A 24,223-nucleotide genomic window follows, 5' to 3' on the forward strand; every position below is an offset into this window, starting at 1 on the left:
TATAAGATTAATAATTAAATAGTATACAATTAAACACCAACATGTACCGTAATATAAAGCCCCCTCAAAAAGAACAATGCCGAGAACGAACAGTGTAAAAATTTCTGCTTCGCTTACACTTTCCGTTCTCTGCTTGCACGAGATAGCTGGATCCACTCCTCCCAAGCCGAAGCCAAATCAAATTGTACAGTAGTAGTAAAATGACGTTCCCAAAAAAAAATGAAATAAAATAAAAAGAATAAAAACCAATTTCATACTGCTGAAGTGGCAATACTCGCCAACGCATCTAATCGGCTACTACTGCGCTTGTCATCAGTGGCCGTGGAAGAATTTACGTTTCTGAAATTTTTATCAGAATTCATATTGTGTAAAACCGGTGAAGGCAGTAAAGCAAAATCAGCTTGTGGTGCGAATAAACGTGATCGTGAAGGAAAAAATGCCAGCGCTGACGTCACGCTCGGTGGTTGCAGCAGCTGATGGTGGAGATGGTTGTATTGGTCATGTTCTAGTAATGGGTAAAGCTGTTGAACTTGTTGCGGCAAGGCATGGTGATAATTATGATGATGATGTTGTTGTAGTCGTTGTTGGGTGTGATCAACATGAACCTGGTCGGCATGGCTTGATTGTTGATAAGAGTGATTGTAGTAATTGTGAAGATGCTGTGATTGCGTTGATGGAAAAGCGTAATTGGATGGACTCGGTGTTGAAACTTGAACATGTCGTAATTCTGATATTTGTTGTTGTTGTTGTCGTTGTTGTCGTGACGGTTCATGTCGCAAAAAATTTTGTTTAAACCCAATCCTTGTATTTGCCGATTGCGATTCAGGTTTGACCTGCATGACAATTCCTGAATGTGACGATCTCCGTTTACGTCTCGTGACTGGTGGTGATGACGACGACGACAAACGTTTAGACTGTGCCTGATGGGTTCGAAAATGTTGCATACAGTTATCCTGTCTTGAAAACCTGGCACCGCATCCGGCTTCAGGACACGAATAATTTTTCTCTCCGGTATGAATGCGCATGTGCCTTGCCAAATGACCGGACGTGGTGAATGACTTGTTGCAATGACAGGTATATCTTCGAATCACTACCGAGGACGAAGATGAAGACAATAAATTATTTGATGGTGGTGGTGGTGGTTGTAGTGGTGATGATAGTGATAACTTGATTCGCTTGCGGGACGGTGATGATTGCTTTTTTGAATTAGCAACGACAACAGCAACAGGTAATGCCGGTCCAGGACTAGATGAGTTGTCATGAACTGATTGCGATATTAAACCCAGTGATGAAACCGATTCGTAACAACTTGGCAATTGTTGCAACGCATGCTGAATGGATGGCAATGCCGGAATGATCAAGCTTAAATTGTTGCCACCAATCGTTGAATCTGTTGTTGTTGTTGTTGTTGTTGTTGTTGTTGTTGTTGGTGGTGGTGGTGGTGGTGCAAGCGAGGACGGAGTTGAGCATGATGCCGGCACGGCCGCGTCGTCGCATAGTAACGACACAACCATGCCAGACGACGTGATGACCTGAGGAATCATTCTATAAAACCAGTTATGTTGAGAATCAGAATAAATGTAATATTTGTTTTCTTAAAACCCCCGCCAGCCCAAAAACAATATCCCAGTTGCAAATGCTAAAAAAAAAAAATAAAATAAAATAAAGGTTGTAATCTCATAATAAATCGAGCATTTAAATAATAGATATTTATATTTATATTTATATTGTCTGGGTTTGTTCTGTCTTTTTGTGTATTGTGAATAAATATAAATTCGTTACTTGTGATTTGACGGGTGTTTGATTATTTTTGTTTTTTTAAATTTTTGAAATTAGAGGAATTGGTTTTGATTTTGATTTGATGATTTGTTTTGATAAATTTTTGGCCGCCCAAAAAAAAAAAAAAAAAAATAAAAGGAGAACGGGCCAGGGAATGAAAGTTGGGATATATGAGTGCATATATATAAATAAATAATATATAGGGCATGTACGATGTTAATTTGCATGTTAATTTTTTTAGACTCATTTGCACAATGGGCAGAGCTGTACCCGTTCTTATTTGAAATGTACCAACTATACCCAATATCATCGTAATTAAATTGTTTGCCAGCAATTTTGAAATGGTTCCATGAAAACGTTAAAAAAAGAAAAAAATTTAGGGCGCTGTCTTTCATTGTAAGGTTTGTGAGCAATGAAAATGAGTGGGTACCTACATTTCCTTATAATAAGGCCAATGCGAACTTGTTCTTGCCCTGTATCAGCCTTTACGAGGACGTTGAGATTTTTTTTTTTTCTCTTTGAGGATACAAAAGTACCAGTGTGAAAAATTTAATTATGGTAATATATAGATAGGGTTCACGTAACCCAAATTGCATGAAGATTTTGTTTAAAAATAAAGTACGAAACCTTATGCACGTCTAAAAAGACCCCTTTTTTTCTTTCTTTCTTTCTTGACCCTTTTCTTTTACTCACCTATAACACCTCAACCTGGATAAATGTGAAATCAAAATTATCAAACTGAACCTCTGCCATGAAGATTTAAGCAACGATCGAAGCTGCCAAAAAAATAAAAATAAAAATAAATAAACCTAGTCCGTACTAATCTTTTGAATTGAAAAAAAATCAAAAAAAAAAAAAAAAAAGAAGGTTTAATACATAATCCCTTTTTTTTACGGTATCACGGGGGTGACCAATGCGTGTTTTTTTTTTTTTTTTTTGCATTAGCCGGGTACGAAGTTGTATAGTGTAACAATACAAATTATGCAACAACTACAGAACTTTTCCAAATCGTGAGGGCATTGCAATTAAAAGTAACGACGTAGCCACGGGGCATGAAAAACTGGGGTCATATTACCAGTATCATTCATGCGTTATGTATACAAGTCTTATTTTTACCAATTCATGCACGCATCATGGTTAGGGCAAGAAACTAAAACTATGGCTGCTTTAGAATATTAAAGAAGCATGATAGTTCGGTTCGGTAATCCACCTACATAGTTGCTGGTCTTGGTTGCGAACTCTACCCACCCTTGTGTCACACTAGGAACGTCGTACCTGGTTCTATATAATATATCATCATGTCGGACAGCGAGCGCCATTCGCTTTGAAAACAAGTATGAGCTGGCAGCGGCGGTTGCTTCGCGGGTCGACATGTGATTTCATTTTTTTTTTTTTTTTTTTTTTTTTCGCATAATCCGGTTTGTTTCCGTGATTAAAAATCACAAACCAAATCGTCACCGTAATGAATGGTACGGGTATGCAGGGGAGGGGAGGGGGGGGAACTGTTCAACCTCCTTTTTTTTTTTTTGGGGAGTGGGAGGCAAAGTATATACTAAAATCCTTCCCCGTTTTGGTATACGGATTTGGTAAGGTTTCCCGAGTACCATACTTAATATACTGGGGGGTCCTCATATATAATCGTGTTAGTGCACTCATTTTTTTTTGGCGCTTCCTTCGGTCAACTCCGTTCCTTGAAAAAAAAAAACACTTAATTTCTCGTTTAGCATTTGGTTTTTTTAAAAACCCGCACAAGTACGCATCCGTACTATTTAATGCATGCAGGGTCTCTTGACCCAAGTACCGCAAATTTTGTTTTATATGTATGCATGTATATATATTATGTAACGTAAATATACAATAACTTGGGCGTTCGATTTCACAATTCTTTTTTCACGTCGGCACTGGCTTGACCTGACGATTCGGCTTCCGTCCTGTTGGCTTTCGCCGTTCGCTTGAGCAATTCTATTCCGTAATCAACCTCCGCTTTACCTAACCTGACCACTTCTTCTTCATCTTCTTCATCATCTTGCTCATGCGGTTCGGCTTGGTTAAATTTATTCGAAGCCGTCGCAATCACGGCAGCCCGGTTTTCGTATTCCTGCTTGCGGTCGGCTTGCTGCACGGTACTATCGAACGCGTCAAACACCTGCCTGACCAAATACCGAACCACCAAAAAGACATGCTCGGAAAATAATACGCCGAGCAACAACAGCCATGAATTCACGTTAACCAGGCTGCTGCCGGTCGCATCGTTGTTTTCGCCGTCGCCAGAACCAGCGTGGGCATACATGACCACGACGCTGGCACTCGTGATGCTGCCCAGCCATGTCAAAAACGCCAAGTTGTTCAACCACGGGCCGATGCTTTCTGCCTTTTCTGGAATCGGTCGCCGTTCGTCTAACGAAATCTTTAACGCATCACCTCGCAATTCAACCCAATTGTTTGCAAACGAAAAAACATAACTTAGCGGCCACACGGCAGAGAACATGGTCAGGTAACCAAACTGGACCACCATCTCTCGATAATCTTCAGCCACGTCGTAATCCGGGAATTCAGCCTCCGCGCGCACGCGGTTCAAAAACTTGACTTCGTCCGGGTTGTCTGCTGGCACGTCATGAATCACGACGTGATTGGATTGCAATTTTTTTTGTGCTTCCTTAAACAATCGCCGCTTCAAGTACGGCAATATGGTCTCGACAAAGAAATTGATCACCTGAGCCGTGGCGGTGAAATATACGTACTGTTGTCGCAACCTGAACCGGTTAATCGTAAACTGGCTCGCCGTCGTGGTCGTGTTTGCCCGCTCGCCAATTAACCTGACCGCAACGGCAGTGATCAGGTCCAGGTTGGGTGCAATCAAATGACCAAACGGCAGGTACACGTAGGCGGATAAAAACAAGCCAATGTACGAGGTCAAAAAATTGAGCACAAACAGTTTTTGCGTGATTGAAGTCTCGAAAGTATGCTTGGCAGCGTGATTCTCCCACTCGGTCATTCGCGTGATCAAAATGTTGTAAAAAGCAGTAAACGTTGGCACCAGGCCGGCCAGCAACGCGGTAGGTAAAAAAACAAGGTATTGCTTTAACGGACCGTCATAAATCTCGGCCAAAAAAATTTCAATCACAAACACGAATGCTTGCAGGGCAACCAATAACGCGCCCGCCACGATGGCGATCGGAATGGCAGCGAATTGCTTGACGACTCTTTTCCATGATGGATAATAGTCCACGGTCTGGCCCGTCACGGCGTCCCGGATCTCACCTGCCGGTTTAAATTCAGGCCTCTCGACCGGCAACGCGGAACTGCCGAGCACGCGCCATCGCACGGCCAGGTCAACCTGCTTGCGTTTCCATGATTCCACAAACACGGCCGACCAAACACAACTTGCAACCGCAAACCAAATCGAAAACGGGGAAAAAAAAAAAAAACTAATGATTCCCAAAATTGAAGGAATTGCGAGCCATTGGAAATAGTGTTGCAAAAAGGCAAAATAAAACCCGACCTGGTTTATAATCAATCCATTGTCCAGTTAATTGAAAAAAAAAAAAAAATTTTTAATTTAATTTTATACCTTTTCTCCAAACGAATCACGAATAATGTCAAGTTCGGCTTCATCCAACGTCCATTTGGTAGACCATCTTTTCAGCCATGCCTAGATATATCAAGTTGTTAATAAATTGTTTAATGCATGACATGTTTGATTCAGTACCTTGTCAAACTCTGGATCGTGCAGGGCAAAGATGGATTCAACATGTTCCCAATCACCACGAGCGGGAGTGATGCCTAATCCCTGATCTTTTAAGGCACCGGTTAACTTGGCATGCACCAACCTAAGCCGCTCCGCAATTGGCAAGTTGGCATCCAACTTGCCCTTCACGACCGGCGGATCCGGTAACGTTGTGCGAATGCCATGCAACCAATCTTTAACCCTACGCAATTTGTTAGCAAATCATTCTTGATACGTTTCTGTCCTGGCCTGCCGTACTGCGCCTGATATGACGCGTCGATAACAAGCCGGTCAGACGCGCGAACAAAGATCAACAACGATCCGGGCTTGTTGAGTCGAATTTTGAATTTAAACCCGGCATGAACCAATTGATTTGCAAACAGTTGCAATTGTTTGATTGCGATTTTCGGTTCCGGATCAGGCTTGAACAGGGTGACCAAATCATTTTGCAACCATGCCGGCGGCAGTGATGACGACGGCGACGGCGACGGCGACGATGTCGATGACAATTTCACTTTCTCGGAAGTATCAAGTTCGGTCATGGCTAATCACTCAACCTGTTGGCTCTAAAGAAAATTGATTCCAAGCAAGGGTGTCGTAGCTGAAGTGTTATTTAGCACATGTTTTACCCGGCCGAATTCCCTTTTGCGGTTTGGATTACGTCACGGCATCCCTCATTCCTCAAGGCTGTGGCACGTGCACTTCGCATGACCCGTACTGCATCAAAGTCATGCGCAATTAAGTCATTAAATTAAACACAAATGAAAAAAATTTTTTTTTTCTTTCTCATAGGGCAAAAGACAATTATTAATTAAATGCAAGTTGAAATAGGTTATTTGTATTATTCTTAATTATTATTATTTGTTTTTATGTTTTTTTCAAACTTATACATAGATATTGTACACAAAATAATACTTTTTTAAGCTACTCGAAACGCCTTGTGAAAAATCATAGCCACAAAATCCAAAAAAAAAAACAATGCAAAAACTGACAAAACACCCCGATAATTATACAAAAAAAAAAATGGCGTAAACGTCCTAAACGACAAGGTGTTCAATCTCTGAAGATGCGACAATCATATCATACCCAGGCGGAGAATTGGGAACGTCATCATACGTGGGCGGTACTTCATCATCCCATGAGATGCCGAGCCCGCCACGTTCGCTAATGTCGACATTGAATTGCATGCGCAAGATCCTGGCTGCGCCCGTGGGTGAAGAATTTTGGCATCCCTGAGCAGGCACGTGTTCTTCCGACACGAGCATCTCGACCACAAGCAAGTGATCAACCGTGAATCCCAAATCGGGTTGCGAGACATTGCACGACACGGGCTGGTCGTCAAACGTAGACACCTCGACCTCCATCTCAACCCTGCCGTCGTTGGAGAAATCCGTTTTCCATCCTTTTTTGACGTCGTTCATCGACACGGTCTTGACATCTTCCAACATCTGCTGGTTATGCTGATGATGGTGATCATGAGCTGCGCATGCGGTAGACTTGATCTTTGCAACTTCATCCAACCGCCATGAAAACTTGCGCAACTGCCACCGCGTCTTTTTGTCCTTGTTGATCGTGTTGTTGAGTTGCAATTGCAAATTAAACGATGACTTGGGGAAGCACATTGCCGGCAACGACGCGGTCACGTTCAAGTCCGTGGGCGGGAAAACCCGCAGGCACTTGCGAATGTCAGTAGACACGATCGATCGGTACAACGGCAACAGCCTGGTGAGTTCGATCGGAGCCAGGTCCCTGGCGAGCGGCGTGGCGACCGCGTGCAGGTAGTACGAAATTGACATCAACGACGAGTTCGTGGACGCAGGCATGTCGCCCGCCAGCAAATGCGAAAACGGGTAGCCGTACTCTGACCGGGGCAAGGTTGTGTCTTGCTTAAGCAAGTCCCACCGCTTCAACACGGTCTTCTTAACCGAGCACGCCTTGCACGATCCCACGACGGGCCGCTTGAACTTGCGCTCCTGCACCAGTTCGAGCGTGACGGATGCCATGGGCACGGCGTACGCGTTCACGTATAAAAACAGCAAGCCGGATAATAGCGCACCAGTCGAGTGGGCAGGATTGCCGTAGCAAATCAATGGTGGTGATTCAATCACCAGGTTGAACTCGACCGGCCGAACTGATGACGACATGTTCGTGTTGCTTGATGTGTTGGTCGTGGAAGTGCCGCGGTGATTGCGGCCGGTGAAAACCGATAAATCCTTCACCGGCATCAGCACTGGTGAATAACGAGGAGGTGCTAATAGGGAAGGCATAATTTATTGATGCAGAAATTGTAATGCAGAATAAGATGCGCAAGCGACGAAGAGGAAGGTGGCCCCTATATATATATAAAGAGAGAGAGAAAAAAAAAAGGTTAAATTACAAAGAGGGGGAAAAAAAAAATAGACCAAAAATGTCGCCATCAAGAAGAAGGGAAAAAAAAAAAAAAAAAAAAAAAGGGCGCCGGCGTTCGAATTGCAAGTATACAAGGAACGCAAAGAACAGTAAAAATTAGAGAAAACTAGAAAATTCCGTTAAAATTCAAATATAATATTATCACTGATTTATTTTACAATTTATATTTTCACTAATAATTGTTTTCTTCACTGCTTATTTGCTGCTACTAAAAGAGCATGTAATACATGTATGGGCCCGCGGAATGCCGCCGGGCCCGCGCAGTTAGTTATTCATCACCGTCATCACTCAATTAATTGCATAGTTTATATATATATAACTATAAGCTTCAAGCCTCCTTCAAGCCACACCTTAGCAGAACAGCCAACAATAACCGCAAAAAATTAATGCCAAATTAGGCAAGTATGACCCCGATGCGCCAGCGTTCTCTTTCCTAACCCGGCTTAGCGCGTAGAAACGTTAAAAAGGAGAGAAAGCACGCGCCAGCTGTGTTCTTGACGTGATGCATACATAATATATATAACACATACTATTATATAGATGTGCCAACGCTGTGCTGTTTATCCCCATGTATATAATACGGATGGGGTCAATTGCTGCTCAATTGTCGCAATACGTCCGTACTAATTCAAATCATATGTATATTGCAACCTCCTGTTAATACTCCATGCATGTGATACAAAAAAAAATAAAAAGAATCAGAAATTATTAATGAAACATAAACGAAATGAAAAAAAAAAAAAAAAAAACTTTCTCTTTTTAGATAAACACCATCAACGTATACGTCACCAAGATGGCCAATGTTAGCACCAACGTCACGTACTGGCTTATTAACATGGCCGCCAGGCAGTCCATTTGCACGAGCTCGTCCTCGTCTTCGGGAGCGAAAAAAGATGTCAGGTAAACCTGGGTGGTCGCTGACGGCGTGGCACTGCACACGGCCCACACGAAAAATAAAATCAAGTTGTCCGACGGCACCTGTCCGGCTCGTCGCAACCTGTCGGCCCATGCCAACGTGATCACAGGCAACACGACCAATTTAAACACGGTCGTCAACGCCACAACTTTCCAAAACCCGGCCGGGATGTGGGTGACTTTTAACCTGCCAATCATGGTGCCCAGCATCATCAACCCTAACGGCACGGATGCCTGGCCGACGAATTCAGTAAAATCCATAATGAAATCTAGCGGCGGCTGGCCATCTGGCGCGTTGCGCATCTGGTAACTTGTTTGCACAAACAACCGCTTGACCGGATCAATCACGGCAATCACGATCGACACGATCAGGGCTGCCGCTGGCGGCCGGTACAGGTTTTTGAGTACAATCACGATCCGGGTCAACACTCGACTGTGGCTGGGGTTGCGCCTGCCTTCGACTTCCATGGCCACCGCGGACACGACCGGGTCAAGATTTAAACCATCTTCATCATCCTCATTGTCGTCCTCATCATTACCTTCAACATAGTCATCAATCCTGGTCATGTCCGTATGCTTGCGCCGCAGTCGCAAAAGCTGTTGCGGCACGTCTTCAGGTATGGTTAACTCGGCGCCGGCGCCAGCATCGTGATGATTCACCACCAGTGCTGGAGGCGGAACATCAAGTTGTGAATTTTTGGAACCTGAAGTCAAAAACGATCTCGCCGTAATTTCCTCTTCAGGCTTACTTGTGTCTTGTTTTTTGCCATGCCATAATTTTTTGGAAAATTTGCTTCCTTTCTTGTGCAAATATTTTTGAACTTGGTTCCCTTTCTCGTCTGACAATTTGTCTCCTATTTTTTCTTCCTCATCAGTATCATCATCAATAACTTTAAAATCACTCTCAATCAAGTGAATTCCTCCGCCTGCAAACATGAACACGACAATCACGGAACTAATTATTGACACGTAGGCAATGCCCTTGTCCTCATCATCAGTCGAGAAAGGCTGTGATTGCGTGATGGTCATGACATATGCCATCGGAATGTCACCACAGTTACTCCAGATGGAAGCAGCCACCGAACCGCCTTTCCATTTTTTGGGGACCGGCGTTAAAATTCGCACAAGGTAGGCAAACAATAGGCCGCAAGCCAAGAACAAGATTGACGTTAGCACGTTGTAGCCCGCAATTTTCATGGTCTTTGAATCAAACGCCACCACGATCTTGCTGAAGATCATGCATGGCAACACAAAGTTGATGATTAATGATGAAATTTTCCTGCATGTATGAATATCAAGAATGCCTAATTAAAAAAAAAAAAACGAAAAAGTTAAAAGTGGGGTTAATACATGATTTTTTTACGTTTCCTTGTTCGCACCTTTTTTTGACAAAATCATGCCTGCTGTTATTGTCAAAAAGATTTTAATGATTGGCTTGATGGCCACGTATATGGCACCGCCGACTGTTAACGCCATCTGTTTTTTTTTATCACGACGCAAAAAAAAAATTAATTAATTTATTAATTAAAAATTAGATCGTAATGGAAACCCGCAATATTCGTCGTTATCGTTGTCTATTCTATGGAAATCTGTAATCATTTATCTCTTTTCAACAACTAACGTGTGAGTGATGATCAAAACTTTTGCAGATACACTTGAGGAGTGAGAATTTCTATTGCAGCAAACGATAGTCAAATGACAATATATGATAATAGGGAAAAAAAAATTTTTTTTTAAAGCCTTGTGTTGGTTAATCACGATAGTATCAAATGAGAGGAAAATGCTGATTTGTGAGCTGGCGCTTGCGGAGTAAGAGGGAAAAAAAAATCAGCGTGGGGGTGGCGGCTCCGATGTATAGCTTCTTGCTGTTGTTACAACTGGAACAACACTGACTATATAACCACCAAGCAAGACAAAAAAAATAGAAAAAAGGAAAATGCAATACTTGCAATACTTGCAATACTTGAAATATATGTATGAGCTTTTTCAATCAATATCCAAAAGACGTTCAAATGAAGGCGACATATAAGATGTCATTTTCACCGTACAGGTAACCAAGCTGCAAACTGCAAATCCGAAAGGCCGGTTATATAATCTTAGATAATAAGCGCTGCTTACTAGATGACGCACAACGGCCCTGACTAAGCGGTCAAGCCATATAATTTGCTTACTTTGCAATGGGGCTGGTGCCAACCTACGCGTTGCCATTCACAAAAACGCGTCGGAAAAAAATAAAAAAACGCGTTGTCGAGTTACGTGCCAGGTATACAAACTTGAATACCAGTCACCCCCCTGCGGTACCGACTAACTGACTGGCTGGGTATAACCATAACCCGCTAAGGGACTTGCAAAATCACGAGCTGATAACTTTATGACCTCGAGCAACTTTGATTGCCCGCAACCGACGTATTACTAGCCGGCAAGTCTACAAACAAACAAAAAAAAAATTTCAATTTACTGAAACTTGCTTGCTCTGCCAATCAATTTAATGCGCAGTCATCCGGCGTGAATAACGCAGCATCAATGTAGATGAATACGTATAAATCTATATTAAGGAAGCACGTGCACTCACTGTTTTCATCGCTGAACTCCCGAAATTCCGAAAGCACAATTACTCGTTAAGATAGGCTTTAGATTGTATAATGTGTTGTGCTTCACTAGTTATTGTAATAGCTATACCTGATATTGCTCTAGACATGTTGTTTTCGTTACCCATCGTTTCTCAGGTAAGAAACCTTCTCGACGCGTCGCGCGCCGCGTTCAAGGGGGCCCAAAAACCCCCTTCACTCACCCATAATATTGATTCATCAAATCCACTGTTGTTTCTCGAGCTTTGTTTCTCCTCGGAACCGGTCAGTAAAGAGAACAAAAAAAAGAATAACAAACCCCCTTGGTTGGTTTCCCTTTTTTTTTTTTTTTGGCTTAATGATCTTATAATTGATTGACATCCTACCTTTTTATCCCAACCAGATCACCATCTTTTTTTTTATTTTTATTTCCTTTTAATTTATATATATTGTCATTCTTTTTTATTCATTCATTCATTCATTCATTCATTCATTCATTCATTCATTCATTCATTCATTCATTCATTCATTTTCATTTCATATTCCTCTGCCAGTTTTCCAGATCATTAATACTTGATTGATTGATTGATTGATTTTCTATTTTTTTTTTTTTCTTTCACTTCACGCGTGTTCTTCAATCTTCTTGCCTCTCGGCCAAGCAAAAAAAAACAACATTGCAATTTCTTTCTGCCGCATTTAAACAATGACTTCACTTTCTCCTCAGAAAACTCCGGTTTCAAAGCGGGCTTTGATTGTTGGTTCTCAAACCATGGCATCAATCACGTCCACATTCGCAGCAGCAGCAAAATCAACATCAACATCATCATCATCATCATCATCATCATCATCATGCCAAAAGCCTGTCGCGCCTTCAATCGACCCAGCTGCATCCGTTGCGGTAACAGGCGCGGTGCATGAAACGCCGTCGTCGCAATTACTGCCATCCTTGTTCAGCCTGACCCCTCCGCCAACAGGCATGATTGCTCGGCGCCGGTCACTTCCCGGTAACGACGGTGATGATAAAAGACGCGTTAGTTACAATCATGATGAAGAATTTCCAGAAGTGCACCCGGCCAAGCGGCAACGCACAACGTTTACCGCTCAAGGCACCGCCGGCTGTGATCACACGATCGGGCACTCAATCGACTGGCATGATCAAGACCAACAACAAATTTTGGCTGAATTCACGCCGACCCGGCCGTTGTCGTCAATGAAGACCATTCAATCGTCAACCACGAACTTGTCGTCCCCGACCAAAAGACCGGGCCTGAACCGATCCATGTCCGCCAACGCTGCAAACTTGACTGCCTATCATCATCAATATCAGCAACAACTGCAGCAGCAATACCCATCGTTTCCGATCTCTCCGGATCAATTGGTTCGTCATAATAACATGATTGGCTTGCCATATGCGGTCATGCCAGGAGAAGGACTAAGCAATCAAACTGCAACGCCCACTCCGGCGTCAACAACGATCGCCAGCAGCAACGCCGGCACCGGCCCATCGCCGTCAATCATGCAGAGATCATACAGCACGCCGGCGTTCATGACCACGCCGTGCTCACGCAAGTACCTTGAATCACCGGCATACAACGCGTACTTGGCCAAGCAACAACGCGAATTCGATACCGAGGGTATCGCGGTATGGAGTCAAGACGTTGAAGACGCATTCATGGAAGGTATATCTATACTTGTGTTTCCCCCGTCAACCTATTCTGATTTTTATTTTTTTTTTCACATGCAGCCATTCATAAGATTCCAAAAGTTGGAAGACGCAAGATCACGGTTAATGGTCGTCCTTGTGGCCGAAATGAATTAATTTCTGATTTCATCTTTCGCAAAACTGGCAAGGTCAGAACCAGAAAGCAAGTTTCAAGTCATACTCAGGTTCTTAAGCATCTTCTTAAAGATGATATTGAATGTATGTTTTTTTAAAAAAAAAAAAATTGTCATTTAACAATGAGCTAACTCGCAGGTAGTCATCAATTTGGTATCAGACAGTCCGTCACCAGTGTCGCCAAAGCCAATGCCGCAGCCACTATTATTCACGTCACCAAATAATGGAACTTCACACTCATCAGCATCATCAGCATCATCATTAACATCATCATCATCATCATCATCATCATCCTCACTACTATCGTCATCATTAATTTTACCATCGCGTGCTCGGCATTCATTATCGGCACCAACTATACCAGCGCAACCTCAATTCCATAAACCATCACCATTATCACCATCATTGTCATCATCAGATCGCTTGCTTGCAACCACGCCAGTATCAACCACGAATTCACACCGATTCATTGACGAAACCCCACAAAGCATTCAACAACGAACCCGTAATTCCGGCAGGGACAAGAAACATCATCAACACAACCATCATCACCAAGTCAAGCAGCAGCAGCCACAACAACAACAACGGCCGCAGTTGAAAAGTCAAATGAACCTGGCAAACAACCCAGTGCGCGTGCATCAACAAATTCCATCCAGTCCGACTCGCAAGGTTGAAATGTCGTCACCCACGCCCAAGCATATCGTCATGACCGCAGGTTATTTAAGCAGCATGTCATCAGCAGATGCTTCCGCAACCAGCGAAAACGTCATGTTTAATCAAACCGAGTCTTTTATTTCCTCGCCACCGCCGTTGACGCATTCGCAATCTGCGCCCTCATTCATGTTCCAGCGCATGAATTCCGGATTCATGCCATTGTCAGTTAACACCACGTCGGCAATTTTAAACAACCGGCAACAAATTCAATCATCAGCAACTGGTAATCACAATAATGATAGTTATAATGATAGCAACGGTAGCGTCGCATCAACCACGTACGTGACTGATTTGCCGGGTCAGAATTTAACCGCGTATTGGGTTGAATGTGACCCGATCGCGGACCCGACAGCTGCGCAACTTTATTCCCCTGATAATCTGGAAATGGAAATTTGGTGAATCCCCTTTCCCATATTATATATATATATTTTTTTCGTAACGACGTTAATTTTTTTTATGCATTTTTTCATGTGTTGGTTTTAATGATTATGTTTCTATGATTTATAATGGTTTTTTTTTTTTTGGTTTTTTTGATATCGTTCTTTTTTTTTTGGAATGACGCTTCATGACGATGTTTATGTTTCTTTGTTTCGTAATGTCACTTGCATATATGTTGGAATTTTTAAATTTTTTTTTTAGAAATGGGGAGTATGAATTTTGATGAATCTATATATATTTATAAAATTGGTTCTTTTTACATCATATGCAAGACTGTTGTTGTTCGTTCAATAATCGTTCTCTTGCTTGAAACCTGCCATTGCGATCGAAAAAATCATCATGATCATGATTAATTTCGGCATAATTAGTGTCATGCGAGAACCTTTGCAGTTCCATATCGATTGTCTCGTTACTATCCACGTTTGCTGCTGCTGCTGTTGATGATGATGATGAGGTTGACGACAACAAGGGCGCGTAGTTGCCATTTTCCAAATCAGATAATGACCGGTTCCTTCTTTGACCGCCATCACTGTCGTTAGTATTAGCAACCGCAGCGGCAGCGGCAGCTGAAGCATATTTTTCCTGTCTGATCTTTTCCCGCCGATGCTTGATGCGAATAAAATTATAAAACGCAATCGCAATCAACGTGACCACCAATCCAGACACGTTCACCGCGGTCAACCTGTCACCAAACACGCCAGCCGATACGCAAATCGTGACGACCTCTTTAAAAATTCCCACGATCGATAACGTGACCACGTTCGTGCGCCGCAGCAAGAAAAATTCGGCAGCGGTCATTAAAAATGCAATCAACCCTGGCGCGAGCAAGATCATGATCCATTGCGGCCACGTTGCCTGCGACCATACCGGAGCTGAAACAAATTCATTTAATCCCTCGATCGGCAGGGCCAGGATCACCAAGGTTACGCACATGATCGGCGCGAGATGGAAAATGGTCGAGAACGGGTTCGACGTGGCTTGGTGGCGCTTGAGTAACATCTGCGTGAGTGACCATCGCAAGCCTGACAACATGGCAGCAATTAGTACGAGGATAAACCCAATCAAGACAAAATCGGTTTCGGATGCCACCATCATCATGACGCCAATCGTCATGACGCCGATGATTGAAATTAATTGCACAGTTGGCTTTTCCAAGCCAAAAACAAATGCAAAAACTAAAACAAACACCAGGTTTGAAGATTTTACCATGGCTGTAAGGAACAAAAAAAATGGGTTAATAAAACTGGACATAAAATAACTTTTTTTGTAAAAAAAAAAAAAAATAAACATACTATAAAATCCAAGTGTAATGAAACGTAATGACATGTTACCCAACCCGATATCGGAACCGGTAGCAACACCACATACCCCCACGTGCGTACTAGATCATTTTTTATGTTTTAACCGTCAATTTCTTTGACTGCTGTCATGTTGGCGCATAATAACACTTACATGTATGTTTTCCATTGCAATCGAGATTCCGGTTTTGGCCTGAACCGGGGAATAAAATAAAGAACCAAGCCGGCAAGTAAGGTTTGAATGGACATGTGGATTGAAGTAGCGAAAAGTGGGAAATCAAATCCCAAATATTTGCCAGAAAACATCCATTTGTTGTACTATTCAAATGATTGTGAGAGTGCGATTCATGTTAGATTCCAATTGAAGAAATGGGAACAAAAAGATTTGGAATACTAACGACAGATAGTGAGAGGGAGAAAAAATACCTAGAATAATGAAAAAAAACTATGTTAATTTTCTGCATAACACACGCATATATCTATAGATATACTATATGTAGATCAAACCCGGAAAACTTACCAGAGTAATATAAATACAACATTAACTGTGATTTCATGCAGTAATATTTTATTTGTAGATTGTTGTCTTTTCAAATTTGGAATCCCTGTCGGATTCGTCGTGTACGGATCGGCATCGTCAATATTAAACGTGATTTCATCTTCTATATCCAAATCATCATCATCATCATCATCATCGTCGTCGTCGTCGTCATCGTCGCCATTTTTGTTGTGTGCAATTTTGTCGTGATGGTTATCGCCGTTGTATAGCACCAACGATTCGTCATCTGATAAGCCATCTTCAAACGTGACCTTCTTCACAATCGACGTTGTTGTAGTTGTCGTCTTTGTCGGCGACGTGATCTTATCCGATTCTGACGGCCGCTGACCCAAGCCACTTGCCCTGCCCGACGTGGTCACCAACGATGAATTCCGTCTGTGCGTGTGCGTGCTGCCGTTCTGGTTTGTAATGTAATTTGATATTGAAGATGCTAATACAGGCGTCGTGCTTATTGGTGTGCTTATCGTACTACTCATACTTGTGCTTTCTGGACCGGCATTTGCAGGAACTGCTGGGCCGTGGTCGTTGTCCGACATATCACCTCCACCACCGCCGCGCTTCTGCGAACTATGAAACAAATGTTTGAAAAAAAAAAAAATCCAAGAGTTGTAATTGACTAAAGAATTGGTTTTCTACTTTTTTTTGCCTGGTAATTAAGTCACGGGCACTTGCAGGCTGGCGAAGTTACAGATACGAACGCAGACCCGTTTGCAGCCACGACGACAACGGCGCACAACCACGCCCGCCCAAAAAAAAACACAAAAACCGACAAACGCGCTGTCGCGTGGTTGCAAAATCAATTGCTAAGCCACAGTCTGTTTTCTGCACTGCCACATACATATGCGGTGGCTTAGACAAAGAAAAAAAGAAAGCAAAACCGCGACAAAATCGAGAAACCACGAATCTGGATATGCAAAAAGCCAATTTAAACCCGTACACAGAAATACAGTAAGCACGAGTTTACAACGCTGTCTTTTCGATTTTTCATATCTCGGAATTGGGGCGTGCAGATGTGTTCATGGATGAATGGACGCCCGAGTTTGCGCAGGGCAATCATCATTCGACGCCACGGTTGGTGCCCAGGTTGACCCTCGGCCTGTCCCGATTATACGCGTCAATTAAAATTAATCATGACCAGTCGTTAAGAACAACAACAGTAACGGACAGGCATGACTTGACGTTATCCTTGTCACGGTCGTCGTCATCGTTGCTGGCTCATCAGTACAGGGTTATCAAAAAGCTCGGCACCGGCGCGTTTGGCGTCACCTTGCAAGCCGAAGACCTGTATTCCGTGCAAACTGATGATCAGCAACCGGCCCGATTGGTGGCTATCAAGCAGCTGGACCGCAATTTTGTTCGCTTGGGCATGCACGAGGCACAATTGCTAATCAAATTGCGCCGATCATTGGGCGGCAGGAGTGATCGTTATTTTGTCCGGTTTGTGTCATCTTTTCTGCAACAAGGTTGCATGCATCTCGTGCTCGAATGTCTTGATCATTCGCGATCTGTCAGGTTGCCTGCCTGCGTGCATCAACATCATCATCATGATCATACCGACGGCCGCAGCGGCTCCGGTGACGACATGCACGCGGTCACGGCATGCCCGGTCAGGCTGCACGCGCTGGCCAAGATCGCATCTCAATTGCTTGCCGGTGTGGCTGCATTGCATTCGCTGGGTTGGATTCATGCAGATTTGAAACCAGAAAACTTGATGTACACGTTACCGTCGTCATCATCATCATCATCGTCGTCATCCGGCAGGTCGTTCAATATCAAAATCATCGACTTGGGTAACGCAACCAAAATTTCTGATACCGGGTTGTATCATGATAATTTTGATATTCAGTCAGTCGGATATCGCGCACCAGAAGTTTTGCTTGGTGATACGGATTTTAATCAACAGATTGATATCTGGAGCGTGGGCGTGATCTTGTTTGAATTATTACTGGATGACCCGGTGCGAGGCTTGCTTCGCAAGTCTAACGGCAGGATCATTACCGCTGGCTCACGAGCGCAAATTATTGATATCCTGCAATCCTGGTTTGGCAGTGTGGACTGTTATCGAACAACCGGCACGCTTTTCAATGCCGCGTTTACCACTGATGGTAGTGCTCCTGCCGATGATGATCCACAAATCATGCCGAAAATTCAAAATTTTGCCATTGAGCTGCCCCAACTTGACTTGGCCGTGTCGTCATTACTAAAAACTCCTGAAAGCAAGATACAGGTGTCACTGTCCGAGCGCAAGCTCAGGAAGCAATCACTTGGGTCGCAACAGGTTAAACGACGGCGACGATCGAAAAATCAAACGCCAACCTGGCCTCCTCCGGTGGGGGACATGCCATCTGATGTTAAGCCTCGGATTCATCTCACATCCGAAATGTTCATGACATCTCCTGTTGGTCGTGATCATGATGACTTGCCATCCACAGTGGTTAAGCATGAACCGTCGTCGCCTGATTTTCCATTAAACCACATTCCAAATTGCGTGACCCAACCAACGTCAAATTTGACAACAACATCGTCATCGTTAACCACGTCTACAACAACAACAACAACAACAACAACGACGACGACAATGGATGCGGCAGCTGTTACTTCTCAAGCCAAGATTCATGCCATCTTGGCCGATCCCAGATATGGTAATTTAAATCGTTTTTTTCGAGGCTTACTCGAAATTGATCATCGAATCAGGTTTACGGCAAAAGATGCACTTCGGCAACCTTTTTTGGTTGATGAACTTTTAGGTCTTTGGGGTGATATCTTGATGGATCGTTAAAAGTGTATATTATCATCTACGTTGTATATTTAGGCGGGATATGTTTTTGTTTTTTTTGTATTATACTGTACTTGATTTTTTTTTAAAAAAAAACGCAAAGTTGCCAGTATGAATTTTTTAAAAAAAAAAATTAATGATAAATCGTCATGTATTTGTGAATGCATTACATGTTACAATCATATTACAATGTCACCAATAACATCATCCACGTCATTACTGTTTCGTTCAAAATGCATGATGCCACCGACAAGCGCATCACTATTGGCAATCCATATCGAATCGTCGTCAAACTGAGAATATGGCGCAAACCCGGCACCTGCAATCTCGCCCCAAAATTCGATAACTTGTCCGCGCGCAAGCTCATTCGACCTGGTGTCGACCACGTGCACGTAATCAATAGGTTCGGCCATGATCATGAACTTGCCGGTGTGATCGAACCGTAACGACCGAACAGCTCCGATTCGGGCTCCTAATACATGCAAGGCCCGGTTAGAAAATCGCAAGTCATAAACCCGGCACGACATGTCTTGGTTGCCGGTCGCGATCGTATGCTGGTCACTACTCCATGCACAGGCAAACCCGTAATCCTTATGCCCGGTCAAGTCAAACAATTTGGCACCTGACCGAGTGTCTACCACCATGGCGTCCAAGGCATCGCCCACGATTAATCGAGACTTGCCATCCGGTGAAGTAGCTTGGCAGTTTACCGGCCATGGGTATGAATGCTCAGATATTACTTTGCAAGTTTGTAGGTCCAACGTGCGAACGAATCCTTCGTTGCAAGAAAAAACCGCCTGCGGTGAATTTCCTGCTTCAATCACGTCGGCATGATTGGCCAAACTGTTGGTATCCGCACTTATAAGACCTTCCGCTGACGGTGTGGAACCCTCAGTGTCAAGATTTTTGACTACATACTGACCCGATAATCCACCAGCAACGGCAAAATATTTGGATGCAGCAATAGAAGTTATTCGGATCGAGCGACCCAGCGCCGTCCTGCATTTCTACACGCGTCCTTGCGTCAGCATTAAATTATATTAAAAAAGCAGATATTATACCTCTTTATTGAAAATTTCAAGAATATCCCCGGTATGAACGTTTAACCTCTTGATTGACCAGCTATCAGAGTAATACAAGTTATTTCGATCAACAGGTGCTAATAAATTTCGAAGTTGAAAGTGCACTATTCGTGGTGCCGGGGTAGTATGCATCGAACAAAACTTGAAGATGTTTTCATTCGTGTACCGTCGATTAATAACCTAAAATTCAAAAAAAAAAATAAAAAAAAAATATATATAATTAGTCTTTACATTAATCTGAATACACGTATCTATAACATGATGGCGTACAGATTGCAAATCATCTTGTGATCCGATGACATTTGTGTATCCTTTGTATGATTCCAGTCTTCGTTTCCTTGACCGATCCAACGCACCGTTTTGCTTGGGCCATGGTATTGCTTGAATACTATTATCATAATCTTTAATTACTTCCCGAGTAATCTTTTCTGGTAGCTTTAACGTTCGCAATCGATCATATGCATTGTAATCAATAATCCGGCTTTCCATCAGATCATGCAAAAATTCATGAAATTCGGCGTCAACCTCAAAAAATTCAACTAATTAAAAAAAACACTAAGTTTGTATTGTAGCTCTTTTTTTTTTTTTTTTTTTTTGGTTGTTTAATGTTACTTACATTGCACGCTATCCATACCGTCATGTCCAATCGATTCGAACAAGACCTGGTTTTCGTCATTGAAAGCGACGATTGGTTCCATTTCTTCGTCATCAAACGTTTGCATGCTGGTAGTACTCATGTCCATAAAATTTCTAAAATTATTATTATTATTATTATTGTTCATTGCACGGTGAGTAAATCTGGTATGGCCAGATGGGGGCATGACTTCCGGACGTATTAAGTTATCCAGGACGGCATTCCTGTCTTGTGAGCCGATCCCACTCATGCTTTCCCCTTCTTCCTGAATTAGACCATAAAAATTGCGCATTGCATCGAATCTGTTGTGGTTTGGCCTTGGAGCGATACCATGTCCGGCATGGCCGTCGTAAGAGTCGTCATTGTCGTCGTCGTAGTCGTGTTCAGTGACCCACCCGTCCACGTCCATTGGCACGTTGATCTCATTGCCGCCCAACTCTTCTGGCTCTGACATTTCATCATAATTAGAATCAAGCAATCGCGCGTCTCGTATTCTGAGTATCGACGTGGATGACCTTCCTAATGGCATCTGAGATTGTCGGTAATCGGTGGCAACAATTCCGCCAGCTCGAGTCGCATCCATATAACTAGCAAACAAAATTCCTTCCGTGTTCTAATTCTCTTATTCCAGATTATGATAAATAAAAGATGGTCCAAAATTTGAATCAACTTGAATTTAAATTGGTTTTACCCATCATTGTTTAACTGTGCTACTACTTCCTACATATTGCGGGGAGTAGATTTAAATAATGTAAACCTTAATTTCGTCGATGAGGAAAAAAGCATCAAGCATCAGTACTGCAGCTGGACCGATAAACAATGCTGGAAAGAAGCTACAGTGTGATTCTTTACTTGTCTACGTATGGTAAATCGGAACGCTGCAGACGACATTTATTCGTCACGGATCAACTGCGAACATTATGTTCAGCAATAAGTCTGGAATTTCAAATGCTTCTGGGATATCGTTGAACGGACTGGACTGAGCTACATGGTGTCCGTCTAATGTACTTCAATAATGATGTAATTTTATATACGTGCGCACGCGCAGCATACCTTTATTCACATATATAAACAAATTATCAAGAAGAAAAAAAAAAGAAAAAAAAAAAGAAAAAAAGAAAAAATTTAAAAAAGACCAATAAACTAATAAAAAAACAAGAACGTAGCACAATGAAGATACAATCCACAGAGATGCGATTCTATAGCTAACCAAAAACAAAAACAAAAAAAGAAGTATGAACTTGCAACCTTCACAATTGTACACCAGTGCACAGTTGCTTGGTTAGATCACACGTTATACTGAAGCCGTATTGGAATTATTAGTTTTTTTTTTCTTTTTTCTTTTTTCTTTCTTTTTTTTTTCTTTACAACAGGTCAAACTTGACGAATTCCTCGTACAAGGTCTTGCCGAGACGAGCAGGCGACTTCTCAACCGCAACACCAGCAGCAGTAAGAGAAGCAATCTTGGATGCAGCACCGCCTTTACCTCCAGAGATAATGGCACCGGCGTGACCCATACGACGACCGGGAGGAGCAGACACGCCAGCAATGAAAGAGCAAACTGGCTTGGGCTGAGCACGAGTTAAGTTGTACTGTTTCAAAAATTCAGCAGCTTCCTCCTCAGCAGTGCCACCGATTTCACCAATCATGATGATGCCGTCGGTTTCTTCATCTTCAAGGAAAACCGAAAGCGCATCAATAAAGTTGGTTCCGGAAAACGGATCACCACCAATACCAATGACCAAGCTTTGGCCAAGACCAACGTTGGTAGTTTGGTTAACAGCCTCATACGTAAGAGTACCAGAGCGAGAAACAATGCCGATACGTCCACGCTTGTGGATGTATGATGGCATAATACCAATCTTGCATTGTTCAGGGGCACTAATTTAAAAATTAACACAAAAAAAATTTGACCCATTGGGAAAACATTTGTACTTACATGATACCAGGGCAATTGGGTCCGACAAGACGGGTCTTGTTCTGAGTCTTCAAAATGTCCACTACTCTGACCATATCGTGCCTGTTTGTGAGTTAGAAAATCGGTTCAACACCAAGATATAGATATAGATATATATACTTACTGTGGAATACCTTCTGTGATGCAAACCACAAGAGGAATCTCGGCAGCAATGGCTTCCTCGATAGACGCAGCAGCAAGAGGAGGAGGAACGAAAATGGCAGAAGCAGAAGCTAAAATCGGTGTTAAACAAAAAAAGACTAGGCACGCTCAATAAAAATCAAAATATCGTTGCACGTACCTCCGGTAGCTTTGATACCTTCTTCGACGGTACCAAAAATCGGCAGTCCCAAGTGAGTCTGGCCAGCCTTCTTCGGGTTGGTCCCGCCGATTACCTATTGACATGTTAGACAAAACACGCCTCCAGCTGGAAAAAGACAAAAAAAGAATAGTACACGAAAAGTTTTAACAAACCTTTGTACCGTATTCTATGGCTTGAGAGGCATGGAAAGTACCCTGCTTTCCTGTGAACCGTATTGTAAGTTAGCCTTTTGCATTTTTCTCTTTCTTGAAACTCCAAATCACAACCACAAAGTCCAAGGTCCATCGTGAAGGCAAACTGTCGGCATCCCTTTTTAAAATAATCAAGCCTATATAAGGCTGAATATTTTCAAAAACCTAGTTATTGCATCCCTAACAGGTTGCCGGCAAATGAGACCTTGGCTGTCCGGATAGCCGATGAACGGGTTTCTTTTCCTTGTCTTCTTTTCAGCACTTATCTTGGAAAAGAACTTTCGTATCAGAATTAATCTTTAAATTCTTAATGGTATCAGAATAATTCCCGCGTGAAGCAGCCGAGGAAGTAAACTTTCTCGACGACTGGGAAAGAGCCCTGTACGGAAAAAAAAAGAAAAAGGGTTAGACGTTGAGGCTCAATAGTGGCAATTGAACGCCGCGAAAGGTCAATTGACCAAGACAACAAATTAAAAATACAACATACTTCGATCCTTGTCTGGCAAGTGATGATCTAAAGGGCATCGTGGTGATGAATTGTGATAATTAATAGAAAGAAATGAGGATTGCAAGACGGTGCTGCAAACTGCGAAACTCGGACTGCGGGCCTTTATATAAATTGGTGTCGCGGTTGACGGTTGCCGACAAAACACCCTTGCCCTGGGCCTGCTCTCCCGCACCTCACCTTTATTTACGGTTACAGTCAAAGCCATGATCAATTCCACGCCAAGTTATAATCCAGTGTGAATTGAGGATATTCATTGTTTTATTTCTAACTTTATTGTTATTGCACTTCACGGTTGCTGCCGGTTGTAGCCTTAGCCCAGGCCAGCACCGGCAGTGCGGTGAGTGCGGTCGGCTAAGTGCAACCGCTGAACGCTGAACGCTTGTTGCACGTTCGGATACTTGTCTAGGAGGCCAACCCACTTTACCCGCCTCAATTGGTTCATATCATTTAAATCCTTGTCAACCTCATAACTTTCCATACCTATTTTCATTTACATTTTGCCATGTAGAA

The 24,223-nt window shown here is 42.8% G+C and overlaps 10 protein-coding genes across 10 annotated transcripts; 2 read left to right on the top strand and 8 right to left on the bottom strand.

The window, feature by feature from the left end:
• Positions 1-34: 34 nt before the first annotated feature.
• Positions 35-1,948, bottom strand: V1514DRAFT_324085 (uncharacterized protein). The gene has a single exon (XM_066926362.1). The coding sequence runs from the start codon at positions 1,542-1,544 to the stop codon at positions 252-254; it is 1,293 nt and encodes a 430-aa protein (XP_066785936.1). The 5' UTR covers positions 1,545-1,948; the 3' UTR covers positions 35-251.
• On the bottom strand, positions 1,675-2,292 carry V1514DRAFT_66865 (uncharacterized protein). Its single transcript, XM_066930099.1, has 2 exons — positions 2,214-2,292; positions 1,675-2,163 (listed from the first exon to the last, which is right to left on the bottom strand). Exon 2 carries the CDS (start codon positions 2,087-2,089, stop codon positions 1,805-1,807), a length of 285 nt encoding a protein of 94 aa, XP_066785937.1. The 5' UTR covers positions 2,090-2,163; positions 2,214-2,292; the 3' UTR covers positions 1,675-1,804.
• A 1,294-nt stretch (positions 2,293-3,586) lies between these two features.
• V1514DRAFT_324090 (calcium-activated chloride channel-domain-containing protein) lies at positions 3,587-6,073 on the bottom strand. The gene is made up of 4 exons (XM_066926363.1): positions 5,765-6,073; positions 5,489-5,708; positions 5,351-5,431; positions 3,587-5,281 (listed from the first exon to the last, which is right to left on the bottom strand). Exons 1-4 carry the CDS (start codon positions 6,046-6,048, stop codon positions 3,656-3,658), a joined length of 2,211 nt encoding a protein of 736 aa, XP_066785938.1. The 5' UTR covers positions 6,049-6,073; the 3' UTR covers positions 3,587-3,655.
• Positions 6,074-6,317: 244 nt separating this feature from the next.
• V1514DRAFT_324092 (uncharacterized protein) lies at positions 6,318-7,805 on the bottom strand. The gene has a single exon (XM_066926364.1). The coding sequence runs from the start codon at positions 7,771-7,773 to the stop codon at positions 6,544-6,546; it is 1,230 nt and encodes a 409-aa protein (XP_066785939.1). The 5' UTR covers positions 7,774-7,805; the 3' UTR covers positions 6,318-6,543.
• A 620-nt stretch (positions 7,806-8,425) lies between these two features.
• V1514DRAFT_324093 (auxin efflux carrier) lies at positions 8,426-10,196 on the bottom strand. The gene has a single exon (XM_066926365.1). The coding sequence runs from the start codon at positions 10,067-10,069 to the stop codon at positions 8,675-8,677; it is 1,395 nt and encodes a 464-aa protein (XP_066785940.1). The 5' UTR covers positions 10,070-10,196; the 3' UTR covers positions 8,426-8,674.
• A 2,082-nt stretch (positions 10,197-12,278) lies between these two features.
• Positions 12,279-14,712, top strand: V1514DRAFT_324103 (TEA/ATTS domain family-domain-containing protein). The gene is made up of 3 exons (XM_066926366.1): positions 12,279-13,076; positions 13,142-13,318; positions 13,377-14,712. Exons 1-3 carry the CDS (start codon positions 12,374-12,376, stop codon positions 14,345-14,347), a joined length of 1,851 nt encoding a protein of 616 aa, XP_066785941.1. The 5' UTR covers positions 12,279-12,373; the 3' UTR covers positions 14,348-14,712.
• Positions 14,648-16,980, bottom strand: V1514DRAFT_361486 (triose-phosphate transporter family-domain-containing protein; the record flags this gene model as incomplete). The annotated part of the gene is made up of 6 exons (XM_066929709.1): positions 16,205-16,980; positions 16,083-16,110; positions 15,839-16,002; positions 15,679-15,767; positions 14,892-15,597; positions 14,648-14,798 (listed from the first exon to the last, which is right to left on the bottom strand). The coding sequence occupies exons 1-6, from the start codon at positions 16,777-16,779 to the stop codon at positions 14,648-14,650; spliced, it is 1,713 nt and encodes a 570-aa protein (XP_066785942.1). The 5' UTR covers positions 16,780-16,980.
• A 100-nt stretch (positions 16,981-17,080) lies between these two features.
• Positions 17,081-19,287, top strand: V1514DRAFT_324107 (kinase-like domain-containing protein). The gene has a single exon (XM_066926367.1). It carries the CDS (start codon positions 17,262-17,264, stop codon positions 19,020-19,022), a length of 1,761 nt encoding a protein of 586 aa, XP_066785943.1. The 5' UTR covers positions 17,081-17,261; the 3' UTR covers positions 19,023-19,287.
• On the bottom strand, positions 19,135-21,497 carry V1514DRAFT_66907 (WD40-repeat-containing domain protein). The gene is made up of 4 exons (XM_066930100.1): positions 20,718-21,497; positions 20,372-20,640; positions 20,081-20,281; positions 19,135-20,026 (listed from the first exon to the last, which is right to left on the bottom strand). Exons 1-4 carry the CDS (start codon positions 21,316-21,318, stop codon positions 19,199-19,201), a joined length of 1,899 nt encoding a protein of 632 aa, XP_066785944.1. The 5' UTR covers positions 21,319-21,497; the 3' UTR covers positions 19,135-19,198.
• A 259-nt stretch (positions 21,498-21,756) lies between these two features.
• V1514DRAFT_324113 (lsc1 alpha subunit of succinyl-CoA ligase-like protein) lies at positions 21,757-23,782 on the bottom strand. The gene is made up of 7 exons (XM_066926368.1): positions 23,693-23,782; positions 23,472-23,584; positions 23,167-23,225; positions 22,994-23,087; positions 22,817-22,925; positions 22,675-22,755; positions 21,757-22,616 (listed from the first exon to the last, which is right to left on the bottom strand). The coding sequence occupies exons 1-7, from the start codon at positions 23,728-23,730 to the stop codon at positions 22,100-22,102; spliced, it is 1,011 nt and encodes a 336-aa protein (XP_066785945.1). The 5' UTR covers positions 23,731-23,782; the 3' UTR covers positions 21,757-22,099.
• Between the last annotated feature and the right edge of the window lie 441 nt (positions 23,783-24,223).

Source organism: Lipomyces japonicus (assembly GCF_038497905.1).
Source record: "Lipomyces japonicus strain CBS 7319 unplaced genomic scaffold V1514scaffold_2, whole genome shotgun sequence".
Classification (NCBI taxonomy): Eukaryota; Fungi; Ascomycota; class Lipomycetes; order Lipomycetales; family Lipomycetaceae; genus Lipomyces; species Lipomyces japonicus.

What these genes read in the sequence shown, in the direction of transcription:
- V1514DRAFT_324090 (XM_066926363.1), bottom strand. Translation starts at nt 6,048, where the DNA reads ATGACCGAACTTGATACTTCCGAGAAAGTGAAATTGTCATCGACATCG. An exon ending in GACGCGTCATATCAGGCGCA is followed by an intron (nt 5,709 to 5,764) that starts GTACGGCAGGCC and finishes CAAATTGCGTAG; the next exon opens with GGTTAAAGATTGGTTGCATG. An exon ending in GTGATTCGTTTGGAGAAAAG is followed by an intron (nt 5,282 to 5,350) that starts GTATAAAATTAA and finishes ATTATAAACCAG; the next exon opens with GTCGGGTTTTATTTTGCCTT.
- V1514DRAFT_324107 (XM_066926367.1), top strand. Translation starts at nt 17,262, where the DNA reads ATGGATGAATGGACGCCCGAGTTTGCGCAGGGCAATCATCATTCGACG.
- V1514DRAFT_324085 (XM_066926362.1), bottom strand. Translation starts at nt 1,544, where the DNA reads ATGATTCCTCAGGTCATCACGTCGTCTGGCATGGTTGTGTCGTTACTA.
- V1514DRAFT_66865 (XM_066930099.1), bottom strand. Translation starts at nt 2,089, where the DNA reads ATGATATTGGGTATAGTTGGTACATTTCAAATAAGAACGGGTACAGCT.
- V1514DRAFT_66907 (XM_066930100.1), bottom strand. Translation starts at nt 21,318, where the DNA reads ATGGATGCGACTCGAGCTGGCGGAATTGTTGCCACCGATTACCGACAA. An exon ending in CGGTATGGATAGCGTGCAAT is followed by an intron (nt 20,641 to 20,717) that starts GTAAGTAACATT and finishes TTTTTTAATTAG; the next exon opens with TTGAATTTTTTGAGGTTGAC. An exon ending in TTGAAATTTTCAATAAAGAG is followed by an intron (nt 20,027 to 20,080) that starts GTATAATATCTG and finishes GGACGCGTGTAG; the next exon opens with AAATGCAGGACGGCGCTGGG.
- V1514DRAFT_324092 (XM_066926364.1), bottom strand. Translation starts at nt 7,773, where the DNA reads ATGCCTTCCCTATTAGCACCTCCTCGTTATTCACCAGTGCTGATGCCG.
- V1514DRAFT_324093 (XM_066926365.1), bottom strand. Translation starts at nt 10,069, where the DNA reads ATGATCTTCAGCAAGATCGTGGTGGCGTTTGATTCAAAGACCATGAAA.
- V1514DRAFT_324113 (XM_066926368.1), bottom strand. Translation starts at nt 23,730, where the DNA reads ATGCCCTTTAGATCATCACTTGCCAGACAAGGATCGAA. An exon ending in CTTGCCAGACAAGGATCGAA is followed by an intron (nt 23,585 to 23,692) that starts GTATGTTGTATT and finishes TTTTCCGTACAG; the next exon opens with GGCTCTTTCCCAGTCGTCGA. An exon ending in CCATAGAATACGGTACAAAG is followed by an intron (nt 23,088 to 23,166) that starts GTTTGTTAAAAC and finishes ACATGTCAATAG; the next exon opens with GTAATCGGCGGGACCAACCC.
- V1514DRAFT_324103 (XM_066926366.1), top strand. Translation starts at nt 12,374, where the DNA reads ATGATTGCTCGGCGCCGGTCACTTCCCGGTAACGACGGTGATGATAAA. An exon ending in TGAAGACGCATTCATGGAAG is followed by an intron (nt 13,077 to 13,141) that starts GTATATCTATAC and finishes TTTCACATGCAG; the next exon opens with CCATTCATAAGATTCCAAAA. An exon ending in TCTTAAAGATGATATTGAAT is followed by an intron (nt 13,319 to 13,376) that starts GTATGTTTTTTT and finishes ACTCGCAGGTAG; the next exon opens with TCATCAATTTGGTATCAGAC.